The sequence below is a fragment of the Taudactylus pleione genome, unplaced genomic scaffold, assembly GCF_031769625.1.
Source record: "Taudactylus pleione unplaced genomic scaffold, aTauple2 ptg002047l, whole genome shotgun sequence".
Lineage (NCBI taxonomy): Eukaryota > Metazoa > Chordata > Amphibia > Anura > Myobatrachidae > Taudactylus > Taudactylus pleione.
This window is the reverse complement of record NW_028286442.1, coordinates 166,327-185,297: the sequence shown is the minus strand read 5'-3', so window position 1 is coordinate 185,297 and position 18,971 is coordinate 166,327. Positions and strand designations below refer to the sequence as shown.

At 44.3% G+C, this 18,971-nt stretch overlaps 1 protein-coding gene across 1 annotated transcript in view; it reads right to left on the bottom strand.

The window, feature by feature from the left end:
- LOC148435707 (caspase-10-like) overlaps window positions 1-18,021 on the bottom strand; it is a 136,816-nt gene extending 118,795 nt beyond the window's left edge. The window contains exons 1-2 of the mRNA XM_088465622.1: window positions 17,943-18,021; window positions 6,977-7,299 (exon numbers count right to left, since the gene is read on the bottom strand). Coding sequence (XP_088321748.1) covers window positions 6,977-7,272 — 296 coding nt within the window. The 5' untranslated portion in view covers window positions 7,273-7,299; window positions 17,943-18,021. The remainder of the gene's footprint in view (window positions 1-6,976; window positions 7,300-17,942) is intronic.
- Window positions 18,022-18,971: the final 950 nt, after the last annotated feature.

Below are 18,971 nucleotides of genomic sequence, written 5' to 3'. Positions count from 1 at the left end.
TTACTGACAAGCGTTACTGCTTCTATACTGGCAGTCACACATCAGGCTAATAGCAGTGTATTTATACTAATTGTACATTTATTACTGACAAGCGTTACTGCTTCTATACTGGCAGTCACACATCAGCCTAATAGCAGTGTATTTATACTAATTGTACATTTATTACTGACAAGCGTTACTGCTTCTATACTGGCAGTCACACATCAGCCTAATAGCAGTGTATTTATACTAATTGTACATTTATTACTGACAAGCGTTACTGCTTCTATACTGGCAGTCACACATCAGCCTAATATCAGTGTATTTATACTAACTGTACATTTATTACTGACAAGCGTTACAGCTTCTATACTGGCAGTCACACATCAGCCTAATAGCAGTGTATTTATACTAATTGTACATTTATTACTGACAAGCGTTACTGCTTCTATACTGGCAGTCACACATCAGGCTAATAGCAGTGTATTTATACTAATTGTACATTTATTACTGACAAGCGTTACTGCTTCTATACTGGCAGTCACACATCAGCCTAATAGCAGTGTATTTATACTAACTGTACATTTATTACTGACAAGCGTTACTGCTTCTATACTGGCAGTCACACATCAGCCTAATAGCAGTGTATTTATACTAATTGTACATTTATTACTGACAAGCGTTACAGCTTCTATACTGGCAGTCACACATCAGGCTAATAGCAGTGCATTTATACTAATTGTACATTTATTACTGACAAGCGTTACTGCTTCTATACTGGCAGTCACACATCAGCCTAATAGCAGTGTATTTATACTAATTGTACATTTATTACTGACAAGCGTTACTGCTTCTATACTGGCAGTCACACATCAGCCTAATATCAGTGTATTTATACTAACTGTACATTTATTACTGACAAGCGTTACAGCTTCTATACTGGCAGTCACACATCAGCCTAATATCAGTGTATTTATACTAACTGTACATTTATTACTGACAAGCGTTACAGCTTCTATACTGGCAGTCACACATCAGGCTAATAGCAGTGTATTTATACTAATTGTACATTTATTACTGACAAGCGTTACTGCTTCTATACTGGCAGTCACACATCAGCCTAATAGCAGTGTATTTATACTAATTGTACATTTATTACTGACAAGCGTTACTGCTTCTATACTGGCAGTCACACATCAGCCTAATATCAGTGTATTTATACTAATTGTACATTTATTACTGACAAGCGTTACAGCTTCTATACTGGCAGTCACACATCAGGCTAATAGCAGTGTATTTATACTAATTGTACATTTATTACTGACAAGCGTTACTGCTTCTATACTGGCAGTCACACATCCGCCTAATATCAGTGTATTTATACTAATTGTACATTTATTACTGACAAGCGTTACTGCTTCTATACTGGCAGTCACACATCAGCCTAATAGCAGTGTATTTATACTAATTGTACATTTATTACTGACAAGCGTTACTGCTTCTATACTGGCAGTCACACATCAGCCTAATAGCAGTGTATTTATACTAATTGTACATTTATTACTGACAAGCGTTACTGCTTCTATACTGGCAGTCACACATCAGCCTAATAGCAGTGTATTTATACTAATTGTACATTTATTACTGACAAGCGTTACTGCTTCTATACTGGCAGTCACACATCAGCCTAATATCAGTGTATTTATACTAACTGTACATTTATTACTGACAAGCGTTACTGCTTCTATACTGGCAGTCACACATCAGCCTAATAGCAGTGTATTTATACTAATTGTACATTTATTACTGACAAGCGTTACTGCTTCTATACTGGCAGTCACACATCAGCCTAATAGCAGTGCATTTATACTAACTGTACATTTATTACTGACAAGCGTTACTGCTTCTATACTGGCAGTCACACATCAGCCTAATAGCAGTGTATTTATACTAATTGTACATTTATTACTGACAAGCGTTACTGCTTCTATACTGGCAGTCACACATCAGCCTAATAGCAGTGCATTTATACTAATTGTACATTTATTACTGACAAGCGTTACTGATTCTATACTGGCAGTCACACATCAGCCTAATAGCAGTGCATTTATACTAACTGTACATTTATTACTGACAAGCGTTACTGCTTCTATACTGGCAGTCACACATCAGCCTAATAGCAGTGCATTTATACTAATTGTACATTTATTACTGACAAGCGTTACTGCTTCTATACTGGCAGTCACACATCAGCCTAATAGCAGTGTATTTATACTAACTGTACATTTATTACTGACAAGCGTTACTGCTTCTATACTGGCAGTCACACATCAGCCTAATAGCAGTGCATTTATACTAATTGTACATTTATTACTGACAAGCGTTACTGCTTCTATACTGGCAGTCACACATCAGCCTAATAGCAGTGCATTTATACTAATTGTACATTTATTACTGACAAGCGTTACTGCTTCTATACTGGCAGTCACACATCAGCCTAATATCAGTGTATTTATACTAATTGTACATTTATTACTGACAAGCGTTACTGCTTCTATACTGGCAGTCACACATCAGCCTAATAGCAGTGTATTTATACTAATTGTACATTTATTACTGACAAGCGTTACAGCTTCTATACTGGCAGTCACACATCAGCCTAATAGCAGTGTATTTATACTAATTGTACATTTATTACTGACAAGCGTTACTGCTTCTATACTGGCAGTCACACATCAGCCTAATAGCAGTGTATTTATACTAATTTTACATTTATTACTGACAAGCGTTACTGCTTCTATACTGGCAGTCACACATCAGCCTAATAGCAGTGTATTTATACTAATTGTACATTTATTACTGACAAGCGTTACTGCTTCTATACTGGCAGTCACACATCAGCCTAATAGCAGTGTATTTATACTAATTGTACATTTATTACTGACAAGCGTTACTGCTTCTATACTGGCAGTCACACATCAGCCTAATAGCAGTGTATTTATACTAATTGTACATTTATTACTGACAAGCGTTACTGCTTCTATACTGGCAGTCACACATCAGCCTAATAGCAGTGTATTTATACTAATTGTACATTTATTACTGACAAGCGTTACTGCTTCTATACTGGCAGTCACACATCAGCCTAATAGCAGTGTATTTATACTAATTGTACATTTATTACTGACAAGCGTTACTGCTTCTATACTGGCAGTCACATATCAGCCTAATAGCAGTGTATTTATACTAATTGTACATTTATTACTGACAAGCGTTACTGCTTCTATACTGTCAGTCACACATCAGCCTAATATCAGTGTATTTATACTAATTGTACATTTATTACTGACAAGCGTTACTGCTTCTATACTGGCAGTCACACATCAGCCTAATAGCAGTGCATTTATACTAATTGTACATTTATTACTGACAAGCGTTACTGCTTCTATACTGGCAGTCACACATCAGCCTAATAGCAGTGCATTTATACTAATTGTACATTTATTACTGACAAGCGCTGCTTCTATACTGGCAGTCACACATCAGCCTAATAGCAGTGCATTTATACTAATTGTACATTTATTACTGACAAGCGTTACTGCTTCTATACTGGCAGTCACACATCAGCCTAATAGCAGTGCATTTATACTAATTGTACATTTATTACTGACAAGCGCTGCTTCTATACTGGCAGTCACACATCAGCCTAATAGCAGTGTATTTATACTAATTGTACATTTATTACTGACAAGCGTTACAGCTTCTATCCTGGCAGTCACACATCAGCCTAATAGCAGTGTATTTATACTAATTGTACATTTATTACTGACAAGCGTTACTGCTTCTATACTGGCAGTCACACATCAGCCTAATATCAGTGCATTTATACTAATTGTACATTTATTACTGACAAGCGTTACTGCTTCTATACTGGCAGTCACACATCAGCCTAATAGCAGTGTATTTATACTAATTGTACATTTATTACTGACAAGCGCTGCTGCTTCTATACTGGCAGTCACACATCAGCCTAATAGCAGTGTATTTATACTAATTGTACATTTATTACTGACAAGCGTTACAGCTTCTATACTGGCAGTCACACATCAGCCTAATATCAGTGCATTTATACTAACTGTACATTTATTACTGACAAGCGTTGCTGCTTCTATACTGGCAGTCACACATCAGCCTAATAGCAGTGCATTTATACTAATTGTACATTTATTACTGACAAGCGTTACTGCTTCTATACTGGCAGTCACACATCAGCCTAATAGCAGTGTATTTATACTAATTGTACATTTATTACTGACAAGCGTTACTGCTTCTATACTGGCAGTCACATATCAGCCTAATAGCAGTGTATTTATACTAATTGTACATTTATTACTGACAAGCGTTACTGCTTCTATACTGGCAGTCACACATCAGCCTAATAGCAATGTATTTATACTAATTGTACATTTATTACTGACAAGCGCTGCTGCTTCTATACTGGCAGTCACACATCAGCCTAATATCAGTGTATTTATACTAATTGTACATTTATTACTGACAAGCGTTACTGCTTCTATACTGGCAGTCACACATCAGCCTAATAGCAGTGCATTTATACTAATTGTACATTTATTACTGACAAGCGCTGCTGCTTCTATACTGGCAGTCACACATCAGCCTAATAGCAGTGTATTTATACTAATTGTACATTTATTACTGACAAGCGTTACTGCTTCTATACTGGCAGTCACACATCAGCCTAATATCAGTGTATTTATACTAATTGTACATTTATTACTGACAAGCGTTACTGCTTCTATACTGGCAGTCACACATCAGCCTAATAGCAATGTATTTATACTAATTGTACATTTATTACTGACAAGCGCTGCTGCTTCTATACTGGCAGTCACACATCAGCCTAATAGCAGTGTATTTATACTAATTGTACATTTATTACTGACAAGCGTTACTGCTTCTATACTGGCAGTCACACATCAGCCTAATAGCAGTGCATTTATACTAATTGTACATTTATTACTGACAAGCGTTACTGCTTCTATACTGGCAGTCACACATCAGCCTAATATCAGTGTATTTATACTAATTGTACATTTATTACTGACAAGCGTTACTGCTTCTATACTGGCAGTCACACATCAGCCTAATATCAGTGTATTTATACATTTATTACTGACAAGCATTACTGCTTCTATACTGGCAGTCACACATCAGCCTAATATCAGTGCATTTATACTAATTGTACATTTATTACTGACAAGCATTACTGCTTCTATACTGGCAGTCACACATCAGCCTAATAGCAGTGTATTTATACTAATTGTACATTTATTACTGACACGCGTTACTGCTTCTATACTGGCAGTCACACATCAGCCTAATAGCAGTGTATTTATACTAATTGTACATTTATTACTGACAAGCGTTACTGCTTCTATACTGGCAGTCACACATCAGCCTAATAGCAGTGCATTTATACTAATTGTACATTTATTACTGACAAGCGTTACTGCTTCTATACTGGCAGTCACACATCAGCCTAATATCAGTGTATTTATACTAATTGTACATTTATTACTGACAAGCGTTACTGCTTCTATACTGGCAGTCACACATCAGGCTAATAGCAGTGTATTTATACTAATTGTACATTTATTACTGACAAGCGTTACTGCTTCTATACTGGCAGTCACACATCAGCCTAATATCAGTGTATTTATACTAATTGTACATTTATTACTGACAAGAATATACTGGCAGTCACATATAATGTCACCAATTTATCACTGTTTCTGGAACTAGATATAAAGCTGGGTATACACGTAAATATTTTCTGTCCAACGATCCAACTAGGTGATTGGTTGGAATGAAGATCTGGTAATGTATGGGAGTAAATGATGATGACCAATTTGCTCCTAAATGCCAGAAAACAGATGAAAATGGCGTCAGACAAGTTTGTTAAATGTTTGATCTAAACAATTTGTTCAAACAACAGTTTTTGTTCATTTTCCGGCGTTTGGGAGCAAATTGCTGATTGTCATTTACTTTCATACATTACCAGATTTTCATTCCAAGCAATCACCTAGCTGGATGGTTGGACAGAAAATCTTTACGTGTGTATGCAGCATAAGATTTCTAAGTTGTGCTGAATAATAAACGGTTGCAGGTACTGTGTAGCATTGTGTACCATCAGAAAATGCTGCCACATCATTACTTTAGGCCAGGAAGGGAACATATTGAATTGATAAGTATGAGCGGTATACTCCTTTTTTTTATATCACCTGCACTATACAATTTTGTCAATATGCTGCCTGGTGGCGAAAAAAAGTCATTATGGAATTTAATTAATGAGCTGTGGGAAAACCACATTATGCAATGGGAAGTGTATTATTAATGAGGTTTGCAGGTATACAATTGTGTTGTGTTAAATGTTATACCCCTTTTACACCAGAGCAAAAACCTGGCTTATTGCTGGGTCTACCCGGGTCGCAGCTCAGTGTAAAAGGGTCCCTGAAAAATAACCCAGGTCAAGTGACCCAGCAATCCAGCCCAGGTAGCTACCAGGGTCGGACCGAGGATGGACCTGGGAAATGGTGCAGTGTAAACGGCGCAACCTGGGTTATCCGACCTGGGTCATACCTAAAATGAGCTGATTGGTGGTTGTGGAGCAGTCACCTCCCACTTTTTATGACATCACAAGTTTAGCAGGGTAGACCTGAGTTCAGTGTGAACGGGGCTGACCTGAGAATAACCCAGATTGATTGTGCTGTGTAAACGGTGTCTGACCGAGGTTGGAACCTTGTCTGAAAACCCAGGTCGGACCCTAGTTCTTGGTATAAAACAGATATTAATTTATTCCTTGACATCTGCATTTGTATACATGCTTCTAATTGACCTTAATCTGTGAGACTAGTCCACTCTTCTCTGTACATGTTCTATTGGCATGCACAATATTTGGAGAATATTAATAACTTACCTATACAAAAGTATTAATCCTCTCTCTTTTAAGTCTTCCTGTACTTGATGTCGGGTGAAGTTTAGCAATTTGAGGAGGCTATGCTGTCCAATGATATAAAGTAATTCAGCCAGCAGAAAATCATTTTCTTCATCAATAAGACTGGATTTTTGAAGTTCTTCAAATAAATCTAGATTTGACTTTATTGATACTAGTTTCTTGCTTGGAAGTAAGCCAACACAAAGGAATTTAATACTCTCTAAATCCTCTTGGGTAAGATTGGAGTCAATCTTATAAAGAACAGAGTTAAAATCCATCTCTTAGTGATAATGCGCCAGGACTTCCTAAAAGTGAAAATTAGATAGTCAGGCAACGTATCTGTGGTAGCAAAATGAAACATAAAATAATTGAAATATAAAACATTTAAATAGCTATATGTCAGTGTAGCTACTGTCCGAAAGTTAAAGGGGGTATCCATTTAGCGATATTTGCAGGCGACGTCGTTATCGTGCAATCGCTTGCAAATCGCGCATGTATCGGGCACATTTAGGTCGGAAACAATTGGAGCTGCACGCGCCCGCTGGTTCTTTCCAACATCTATCATCCTCCATACATGCTGGTCAACCCGACGATCACGTCACAGCTGTGTGACCCTGTGTGGTTCTGTCACTGCTGTGTGACCCTGTGTGGTGCTGTCACTGCTGTGTGACCCTGTGTGGTGCTGTCACTGCTGTGTGACCCTGTGTGGTGCTGTCACTGCTGTGTGACCCTGTGTGCTGCTGTCACTGCTGTGTGACCCTGTGTGCTGCTGTCACTGCTGTGTGACCCTGTGTGCTGCTGTCACTGCTGTGTGGTGCTGTCACTGCTGTGTGACCCTGTGTGGTGCTGCCACTGCTGTGTGACCCTGTGTGGTGCTGTCACTGCTATGTGACCCTGTGAGGTGCTGTCACTGCTGTGTGTGACCCTGTGAGGTGCTTTCACTGCTGTGTGTGACCCTGTGTGGTGCTGTCACTGCTGTGTGACCCTGTGTGGTGCTGTCACTGCTGTGTGTGATCCTGTGTGGTGCTGTCACTGCTGTGTGTGACCCTGTGTGGTGCTGTCACTGCTGTGTGTGACCCTGTGTGGTGCTGTCACTGCTGTGTGACCCTGTGTGGTGTCACTGCTGTGTGACCCTGTGTGGTGCTGTCACTGCTGTGTGACCCTGTGTGGTGCTGTCACTGCTGTGTGTGACCCTGTGTGGTGCTGTCACTGCTGTGTGACCCTGTGTGGTGCTGTCACTGCTGTGTGACCCTGTGTGTTGCTGTCACTGCTGTGTGATGCTGTCACTGCTGTGTGACCCTGTCTGATGCTGTCACAGCTGTGTGACGCTGTGTGGTGCTGTCACTGCTGTGTGACCCTGTGAGGTGCTGTCACTGCTGTGTGTTACCCTGTGTGGTGCTGTCACTGCTGTGTGACGCTGTCACTGCTGTGTGGTGCTGTCACTGCTGTGTGGCCCTGTCTGGTGCTGTTACTGCTGTGTGACCCTGTGGTGCTGGTGCTGTTACTGCTGTGTGACCCTGTGTGATGCTGTCACTGCTGTGTGACGCTGTGTGCTGCTGTCACTGCTGTGTGACCCTGTGTGGTGCTGTCACTGCTGTGTGGTGCTGTCACTGCTGTGTGACCCGGTGTGATGCTGTCACTGCTGTGTGACGCTTGTGTGCTGCTGTCACTGCTGTGTGACGCTGTGTGCTGCTGTCACTGCTGTGTGGCGCTGTGTGATGCTGTCACTGCTGTGTGGCGCTGTGTGCTGCTGTCACTGCTGTGTGACCCTGTGTGGTGCTGTCACTGCTGTGTGACGCTGTGTGGTGCTGTCACTGCTGTGTGACCCTGTGAGGTGCTGTCACTGCTGTGTGACCTGGTGTGATGCTGTCACTGCTGTGTGACGCTGTGTGCTGCTGTCACTGCTGTGTGACGAGGGGGGCTGCTGTCACTGCTGTGTGACCCTGTGTGGTGCTGTCACTGCTGTGTGACGCTGTGCGGTGCTGTCACTGCTGTGTGACGCTGTGTGGTGCTGTCACTGCTGTGTGATGCTGTCACTGCTGTGTGACGCTGTGTGGTGCTGTCACTGCTGTGTGATGCTGTCACTGCTGTGTGACGCTGTGTGGTGCTGTCACTGCTGTGTGCTGCTGTCACTGCTGTGTGACGCTGTGTGGTGCTGTCACTGCTGTGTGACGCTGTGTGGTGCTGTCACTGCTGTATGACGCTGTGTGGTGCTGTCACTGCTGTGTGATGCTGTCCCTGCTGTGTGACGCTGTGTGGTGCTGTCACTGCTGTGTGACGCTGTGTGATGCTGTCACTGCTGTGTGACGCTGTGTGGTGCTGTTACTGCTGTGTGACGCTGTGTGGTGCTGTCACTGCTGTGTGATGCTGCTGTGTGACACTGTGTGGTGCTGTCACTGCTGTGTGGTGCTCTCACTGCTGTATGACGCTGTGTGGTGCTGTTACTGATGTGTGACACTGTGTGGTGCTGTCACTGCTGTGTGATGCTGTCACAGCTGTGTGACGCTGTGTGGTGCTGTCACTGCTGTGTGACGCTGTGTGGTGCTGTCACTGCTGTGTGACGCTGTGTGATGCTGTCACTGCTGTGTGACGCTGTGTGATGCTGTCGCTGCTGTGTGACGCTGTGTGATGCTGTCACTGCTGTGTGGTGCTGTCACTGCTGTGTGACGCTGTGTGGTGCTGTCACTGCTGTATGACGCTGTGTGGTGCTGTTACTGCTGTGTGACGCTGTGTGGTGCTGTCACTGCTGTGTGATGCTGTGACTGCTGTGTGACGCTGTGTGATGCTGTCACTGTTGTGTGACGCTGTGTGGTGCTCTCACTGCTGTGTGACGCTGTGTGGTGCTGTCACTGCTGTATGACGCTGTGTGGTGCTGTTACTGCTGTGTAACACTGTGTGGTGCTGTCACTGCTGTGTGACGCTGTGTGGTGCTCTCACTGCTGTGTGACGCTGTGTGGTGCTGTCACTGCTGTATGACGCTGTGTGGTGCTGTTACTGCTGTGTAACACTGTGTGGTGCTGTCACTGCTTTGGGCTGCCAGCTGGCTCTTTCCTTGTTTAATATTCAATTACAACTTAAGAGAGAACAAAACACTGGCTGGGCTACTGCTGCTGCTGGGGGTGGTGGCTGACAGAGTGAAAGACACTCTGGTCAGCCAATTAGCCGCAGCACATAGGACAGCCACACCCCTGGCTCACTGTCACTGGTGCTGCTCTCAGTGAACACTGATTGGCTGCTGGGGTGTCTGGCTGCTGCAGCTATTGGTAACAGGGAGGAATTCAATTGATTCTTCCCCCCTTCGTGCCCGACGGAGCTATTCTGTTGTTGCTCCTGTCGGGTGCGATCAGCTGCTAGCGCTCAATTTTAGCTCGCTGCCCCAGAGGGGTGCGGGCTGAAATTGGCGAAAAGTGTCCTGTTTGGGTGCCCAAACGGCACTTTTCGCGATCGCGTCCAGCACTTTGGTCGGGGTTAGCCGATTTACGCAGCTAAACCCGACCACTTTGGGTGCGATCAGCGTGAAAAGCTGGCACAATTGAATAGCGGCCCGCGATCTCCTGTCACTTTAGACGGGAGATGCGGGCCGCGAAATCAATTGAATTCCGCCCATAGTGTCACTCGCTGCATGTGCTCTGTATGACAGACCAAGCTGTGCCTAAAGCTGGGTACACACGTAAAGATTTTCTGTCCAACCATCCTGCTAGCTGATTGGTTGGAATGAAAATCTGGTAAGGTATGAAAGTAAATGACAATCAGCAATTTGCTCCCAAACGCCGGAAAATGGACAAAAACTGTTGTTTGAACAAATAGTTTAGATCAAACATTTAACAAACTTGTCTGACGTCATTTTCATCTGTTTTCTGGCATTTAGGAGCAAATTGGTCATCATCATTTACTCCCATACGTTACCAGATCTTCATTCCAACCAATCACCTAGTTGGATGGTTGGACAGATAATCTTTACATGTGTATGCAGCTTAAGTGTCTGGCGTGACATCATTGGTGAGGAGCTGAGGGAGAGAGTGAGTGTGTGATGATATAGACCAGGGGCGGGGAACCTTTTTTCTGCCTAGGGTCATTTTGATATAACATTATTTGCGGGCCCGATGCAGGTTGCGCCCCCTCCATGTGATGTCACACAGGGCGGGCCACAATCGCCGGTGATTATAGCAATGCCCGGAGCATTCTGAGGATGCTCCGGGGAGCTCTAAGGGCAGTGGTGTGACCACCTAAAGCAGAGGTTATCAAACTCGGTCCTCAGAACCCCACACAGGTCACCCAGCAGGTGCACAGGTGTATTCATTAACTCACTGACACATTTTAAAAGATCCACAGGTGGAGATAATTATTTCACTTGTGATTCTGTGAGGATACCTGCAAAACATGACCGGGTTTGAGAACCTGTGATCTAAAGCATCCTAAGGACGCTCCAGACGGCACTGCTGCATAGATTCTGGCTGCAGGTGCCATTTTAGACACCCTGCTAGCCAGATGAGGCTAGCAGAAAAAAAGCTCAGATGGGCAGACCAACTGATTCCGGGGGCCTTATACGGCCCCCGAACCTGAGGTTCCCCATCCCTGATATAGACAGAGAGGTCTATTTACTAAGCAGTGTTAGGAGACAAAGTGAAAGGAGATAAGGTACCAACCAATCAGCTCCTAAGTGACATTTTTCAAACACAGCCTGTGACATGGCAGTTAGGAGCTGATTGGCTGGTACCTTATCTCATTTCACATATAGGGGTATTCAATATGGAGCGAAAACTCAGTTTTTGCGATGTTTTCGCACTGATGACATCATTATCGCAGGTTTTGGTTTTACACATTATTCAATTTCAAAGACTTTTCGCAGGTTCGAAAAAAAACGGGGATAACTTTTCACCACTGAATAGGTGGTGAAAAAAAGTGCAGAATTGGGGTTTAGGGGTGCAGACTTAAAAAAAATAGCCTACACCCTTCAGAATGACCCCTTGAAACGATCTCTGTCAAAAAAAATAAATAAATAAATAAAAATCGGTACACCCCAAAAAGAGCACTTTGAATTTGGGGGCCATTAGAAATGTGGGGGCTATTAGAAACCCCGACATCCTTCAGGAGTTAAAAATGTGGGTACCCATAGTGATCCCCCATGTCTAGACATCTTTAGGGGGTTCCCTAGAATATTTCCCGAAAATTCACGTTTTTGTTAACTTATATACATAATGCCCCCCCCCCCCAAAAGCCAAACCAGCCCCAGGCTTGCAGCCGGTGGTGGTTTCTAAAAATACGGGGAACAAAATGTGTAGGGTTCCACCGTATTTTAGAAACCAACACCAGGCTGCAGGGACTAGTGCTGGTTTTAAATATAGGGGGCAAAAACGACGCGGAGTACCCCTATATTTAAGACCAGCACCAGACCCAACCGACTGGGGTGTAATGCCACAGCCCGGAGACCCAATCACCGGGGCTCCAGGTCGAAAGCATTACACCCCAAGTCGGTCAGCGCAAGCCGGTGATCTCGGGGGAGTTGGGGACCCCCCAAAAAAGGGTCCCCCCTCTCCCGAGCACCACATGCTTACGCTGAAGCCTGGGGCTCATCCCCATACCCCTGGAGCGGTGGGTATGGGTGTAATAGGGGGGCCAAATAATGTAACACTATTGTACTTTAAAGTGGAACTACAAGTGCCAGCATGCCTGCCATTTAGCACTTTATCATTATTATTATTGTCCTTCATTTATATGGTGCCACAAGGGTTCCGCAGCACCTTACAAAGTACAGAAACAAATGAGCACACAAGACAACAATTATTAACAGTACAGACAATGCAGGACAAGTACATGATTTATACATTGCTGCATAACACCTAAATAAGCAGCAGGGTGTCAGTAACCAGTTTTAGGTGCCATTGAAAATGAAAGTAAAAGTAAGGCAAGAAGAAGCACGTGAGGAAAGAGGGGCCTGGTCGTGAGAGCTTACATTCTGAGGGGAGGGTCAGACAAACAGGGGTGACACAGATGGGCTAGATAGTGAGGAAGGAGCATGGAGCAGTGGGTTAGGATGAGCGCTGGAGAGCATTGAGGAAAGAAATGGGTCTTGAGGGCCAATTTGAAGATTAAGAGACAGGAAGCCAAGTGATGGAGGAATTTTGCAGGAGTAGTGGTGTCAGAGGGGTATAGCCAGGGTTTGGTGATGGCAAGGAGAATCAAGGCATCGCAGATGAAGTGCTCATGAACGGAGACCAGTTTATTATAGACAAAACTGGCTTTCCAGAGGGCACAGGAGAGAGGGACAGAGTTAAGAGGCGAGAAGAGAATGAGATTATTAGGGTTGATGTAGTGTGGAGGTGATATTGATCTAGAGAAGGGGGATAAGGAGTGTGGGGTTATGTGGCTGGCTTCTGAATGAGGAAGGGTGACAGCAGGTGGTGGGTAAGGTGGAGGTTTAGTGTGGTGTGGGGGGGGGAAGGATAGGTAAATTGGAGAACTACAAGTGCCAGCAGACATGTGGCACCTGTAATTTCACTGTAAAATAGTTAAAAAAAGACAAAACACACACACACCGTGCCCAGTATAAGTTTATTACATACACCTACCCATTCACACATACTTACCTATACCAGAAGTTTCTGTCCCCTTCTCCAGTAGAGATCCTTAAAACTTGGCCCTGCAAGGAAGATTTCATACTCACCTACATCCAGCGCTGGTCTCCACAGTAATCCATGGGATTTAAAAAAAAAAAAAAAAACGCATTTAGCCGATCCACGCAACACAGCTATCTGTATGTGTCTTTCCACACATGCTGATAGCTCCCGAATGGCCGCTGCCGGCACTTCACGGGGCATTGCAGTCCCGTCAGCCAATCAGCGGCCGTGCTGACTGTAGAGCGCCCGCTGATTGGCTCCGGCAACTGACAGTTCCCACGTGGGCTGACTCACCCACGTGGGAACTGTCAGTTGCATTACACCCCAGTCGGTTGGGTCTTGTGCTGGTCTTAAATATAGGGGGTACCCCACGTCGTTTTTGCCCCCTATATTTAAAACTAGCACTAGTCCCTGCAGCCTGGTGTTGGTTTCCAAAATACGGTGGAACCCTGCACATTTTGTTCCCCGTATTTTTAGAAACCGCCACTGGCTGCAAGCCTGGGGCTGGTTTGGCTTTTTTGGGGGGGACCTTATGTCATTTTTTTTTTAATTTTTTACAAATTTTTTTTACAGGTTAACTAAAACGGGAATTTTCGGGAAATATTCTAGGGACCCCCTAAAGATGTCTAGACATGGGGGATCACTATGGGTACCCCCATTTTTAGCTAATGAAAGAAGTCGTGGTTTCTAATAGCCGCGGCAAGAAAAAAACACCTTGCAAAGCTATTTAAAAACCCGACTTTCTTTTGCAGGCAAAAACGTGGTTACCCATAGTGATCCCCCATGTCTGGACATCTTTAGGGGGGGTCCCAGGCATATTTCCCGAAAATTCCCGTTTTTTTCCTTAAATGGGGTCAAGGGTAATTTTTTTAAAAACAGGGATAATTTTTCTAAGCACTATAGCAAGTGAAAAAAAATGCAGAATAGTGGTTTGGGGGTGCAGGCTTATAAAAAATAGCCTGTAGTTTTGGGAATATCCCCTTAAAAGGAAATGTTAAAAAAAAAATGTCCTAAAAAAAATCGGGACACCCTTAAAAAACAATTAAAAAAAAAAAAAAATTGGGTTTAAAAAAAAAAAATTAGGTAAAAAAAAAAACAAAGTAACAAAATTATTTCTGGTGGGGTCCCAAGTATAGGGCGGGTGTCTTTTTCATTGCGCCAAGTAGCGGCAGGTGCATTTTTGCAGAATTTTAAAAAATTACTTTTAGGGACTTAAAAATATGCTAGCACCCATTTTCATGTACCCCAAATTTGATGAGACCACTTAAAAAAATGAAAAAAAAAAACCTAAGTGCTTTTCTGCATCACTTCTTCAATGTCGGGAAAAAAAACACCTGCACGGCTATTTAAAAACCCCGACTTTCTTCTGCAGGCAAAAACGGGGGTACCAATAGTGATCCCTGAGGTCTGGACATCTTTAGGGGGCTCCTACAATTAATTCCTGAAAATAAAAGGTTTTTTTCGCCGATCCAAGTATCGAAGGGGTCCCGTTTTTGACGATTTCAAATTGAATACGGGGATAAGCGGGAGCGCGCGCAATACTTTTTCGCTGGCAAAACCTCCGATGTGCGGCGAAAACCTCGCTGGCGAGGTTAACGTTTCATATTGAATACCCCTCTTTGTCTCCTAACACTGCTTAGTAAATAGACCCAATAAGTTGAGAGTGGAAAAGAGACAGAGAGAAAAAATGAAAGAGGAGGCTCAGGCTGACAGAGTATAGTTTGGAAGAATGGACAAGAGAAATTACATTGAGAAAGAGAAGAGAGTGAGACTGTAAAGCTGGCCATACAGCTGCACGATTTCGGGGCGATTGCCCGATTTTCGATGAGTCATAAGATGTATCTTGTGAAAATCGTGTATTATGTTAGTAAGATAAGATCCGATGTGCGCTCCTGCAGCTCCTATAATCGGATCTTATGATCAGATGTGCAGCACATATTGTCCATCGTATCGTGTGCAGACCGTGCCGTTTATTTTGTTCATGCGATCCATCGTGCAGCAATTCATGTCATTGCAATGACTGTTTCCCTTATGAGCCTGTGAGACACACAATCGATCTTACGACAGATCCTGTGCTAAGAAAAACAACAAACATGCTGCCGGGACTGCCAGGGAGCTCCGGGGAGTCGTACGATGAATCGGATCTTATGCTGGTCGTGTAGGTGTTTGGCCAGCATAAGACACCGTCAATAACAAGTTTGATTTATCACAAAAACATGTTTTACTTTACTTCTAAAACTGCATACAGTCTTATAATTTTTGCACCATTTGTATATATACATTCAGCACCGTATCAGGATGGCAGTGCGCCATGTGCTGTACTGCCACCCCTCTCGTTCCCCCCACCCCCTCTTCCCCCTGAGCGCATGCCTTTCTCCGCCAGGGGATGGGTGGAAGTCGGGGATCTTCATCGGTGTTGCTCTGCGAGTGCTGCGCAGCACTGCAGGAGGTCTCTTCATGCAGACCACCAAAGCCGGGCAGTTTACGGCCGGTGACATTTGAGGATTCCGCCCTGTGTGGAGGCACCGGCCGCACCACCCTCCCAATGCCCCTGTATACATATATCTTTGTTTGCCTTAATAAGACAGACATAGGGGGGTATTCAATTTGGAGCGAAAAGTCCGTGCGTGCCCGCTTTATCCCCGTATTCAATTAAGAATCAGCGAAAACGGGAGCCGGCGGAAAGGTAAGTATTGCAAAAAAATCGGGAATTTTCGGGAATTGTTCCTGGGACTCCCCTAAAGATGTCATGACATGGAGGATCACTATGGGTACCCCCAATTTTGCCTGCTGAAGGAAGTCGGGGTCTGTAATAGCCGCAGCAGGTGCATTAAGAAGGGGTGAATTTGGGGTACATGAAAATGGGTGCAAGCATATTTTTAAGTCCCTAAAGTTATTTATAAAAATTCTTCAAAAATGCACCTGCCGCTAATACCCGCAATGAAGAAAACACCGGCCGCATACATGGGGACCTCTGTGGAATCTATTTAGCTACTTTAGGATTTTGTCCCCATATTTTTATTAAACCCCAAAATTCAAGTACATTTTTTGGGGTGTCCCGATTTTTTTTTTTTTTACACCCATTAATTTTAGGGGTCATTTCCAGGGGTGCAGGCTATTTTTTTTTAATCCTGCACCCCTAAACCCCAATTCTGCACTTTTTTTCACCATGTAAAAGATGGTGCAAAGTTATCCCCGTTTTTTAACAAAGACTTTTTGCATCGGCGATAAGTCTTTGAAATTGAATACGGGGATAATTTAAATAGGGGAAAATGATGTTGGTCATCAGCGATAAATTATCACCGATAACGGGTTTTCGCAGCCAAATTGAATACTGCCCATAGTCTAAGAATTATTTTAAAAGTGTATTAGCCTATTATATGTTATATAAGTCTAGAGTTTGCTATAAAAATAAATTAATAACAAAAACATCGGAAAACATCGGTTCCAGAGAACCAATGTTACTATTTAAATAATGTTTTGTACTCAATCTTAAAAGCATTGGTACTTCCAATGTTTTCTGTCCATGGGCCTGATTCAGAGCCGGACGCTCTGACCAAAGCGCTCGCTCTGAATCAGGGCCCTCCTCCATTAAAATGGAGCGTCCTCCTGGACGCTCGTATAGCTGTGGGTGACCACCCACAGCATATACGAGCGACCAAAAAGATGGTCGCGATTGTCTTGACCATCGCGACCATCGGACTTGCGAGGGAAACCCTGCGGTCGGGTTTCCCAGCCACAAGCCCTGGAGTGATTTTGGCTCTATCAGAGCCAAAATCACTCCCACTGACATCACTAGTGATGTCAGTGGGGCCGGCTACAGACGGTAGGCGTTCCCATGGGAACGCCTCCGTCTGGCAGGCACGCCCCTTGCACGCCCACCAAAGGGGGCGTGGTGTCAATCAACATCGACAGCACGCCCCCTTTGGTGCGAGACCCGGAGCGATGGGAAGCCCGTCGCTCGCCGGGTCTCGCGCATGCGCACGACGGAGCTCCCTCCGTCGTGCGCATGCGCAATGGGGAACATCGACCCACTTGCGAGCGTACTGCCGCTTGCGAGTGGGTCTGAATGACCCCCTATGTCCCTTCCCCCGGCTACTTATGAATAATTGTCCCCTATACTTTGGGAATTGCAGTTAATTCAGCGTCTGACTAACAACACATCAGTCACTGTAAGTTAGTACACAGATAGCTTCCGCTTTACAGTACAGGACAGAACATCGCGGTTGTGGTAATAATACAAATTAACGAGAGCACCGTCCCATGCCCCCCACTCCCAGGCACCGTCCCATGCCCCCTCCCCCCCTTGGAACCGTCCCATGCCCCCTCACCTCCTCTGTTCATCAGCCTATCAGACTTCCGGGATCACGGAAACTCTCAGGACAGGAATAATAGCTGCTCACAAAGTCATATACCAGACATGAGCCATAGATTGCTGCTGGCCTGATTCTATGACTAGAAATGACTGTATTAGGCATGTAAGGTAATATGTATGATGTAGTGACAACACATATAACATAATCATCGATTATTAAGAGGATCTAATGAGGAGATAATCCTCTATGAACGGGACAGGTCTCCCTTCCTCATACACAGGACAGGGCTCCCTCATACACAGGACACATCTCCATCATACACGGGACAGGGCTCCCTCATACACAGGACAGGGCTCCCTCATACACAGGACACATCTCCATCATACACGGGACAGGGCTCCCTCATACACAGGACAGGGCTCCATCATACACAGGACACATCTCCCTCATACACAGGACACATCTCCCTCATACACGGGACAGGGCTCCCTCATACACAGGACAGGGCTCCCTCATACACAGGACAGGGCTCCATCATACACAGGACACATCTCCCTCATACACAGGACACATCTCCCTCATACACGGGACAGGGCTCCCTCATACACAGGACAGGGCTCCCTCATACACAGGACACATCTCCATCATACACGGGACAGGGCTCCCTCATACACAGGACAGGGCTCCATCATACACAGGACACATCTCCCTCATACACAGGACACATCTCCCTCATACACGGGACAGGGCTCCCTCATACACAGGACAGGGCTCCCTCATACACAGGACAGGGCTCCATCATACACAGGACACATCTCCCTCATACACAGGACACATCTCCCTCATACACGGGACAGGGCTCCCTCATACACAGGACAGGGCTCCCTCATACACAGGACACATCTCCATCATACACGGGACAGGGCTCCCTCATACACAGGACAGGGCTCCATCATACACAGGACACATCTCCCTCATACACAGGACACATCTCCCTCATACACGGGACAGGGCTCCCTCATACACAGGACAGGGCTCCCTCAT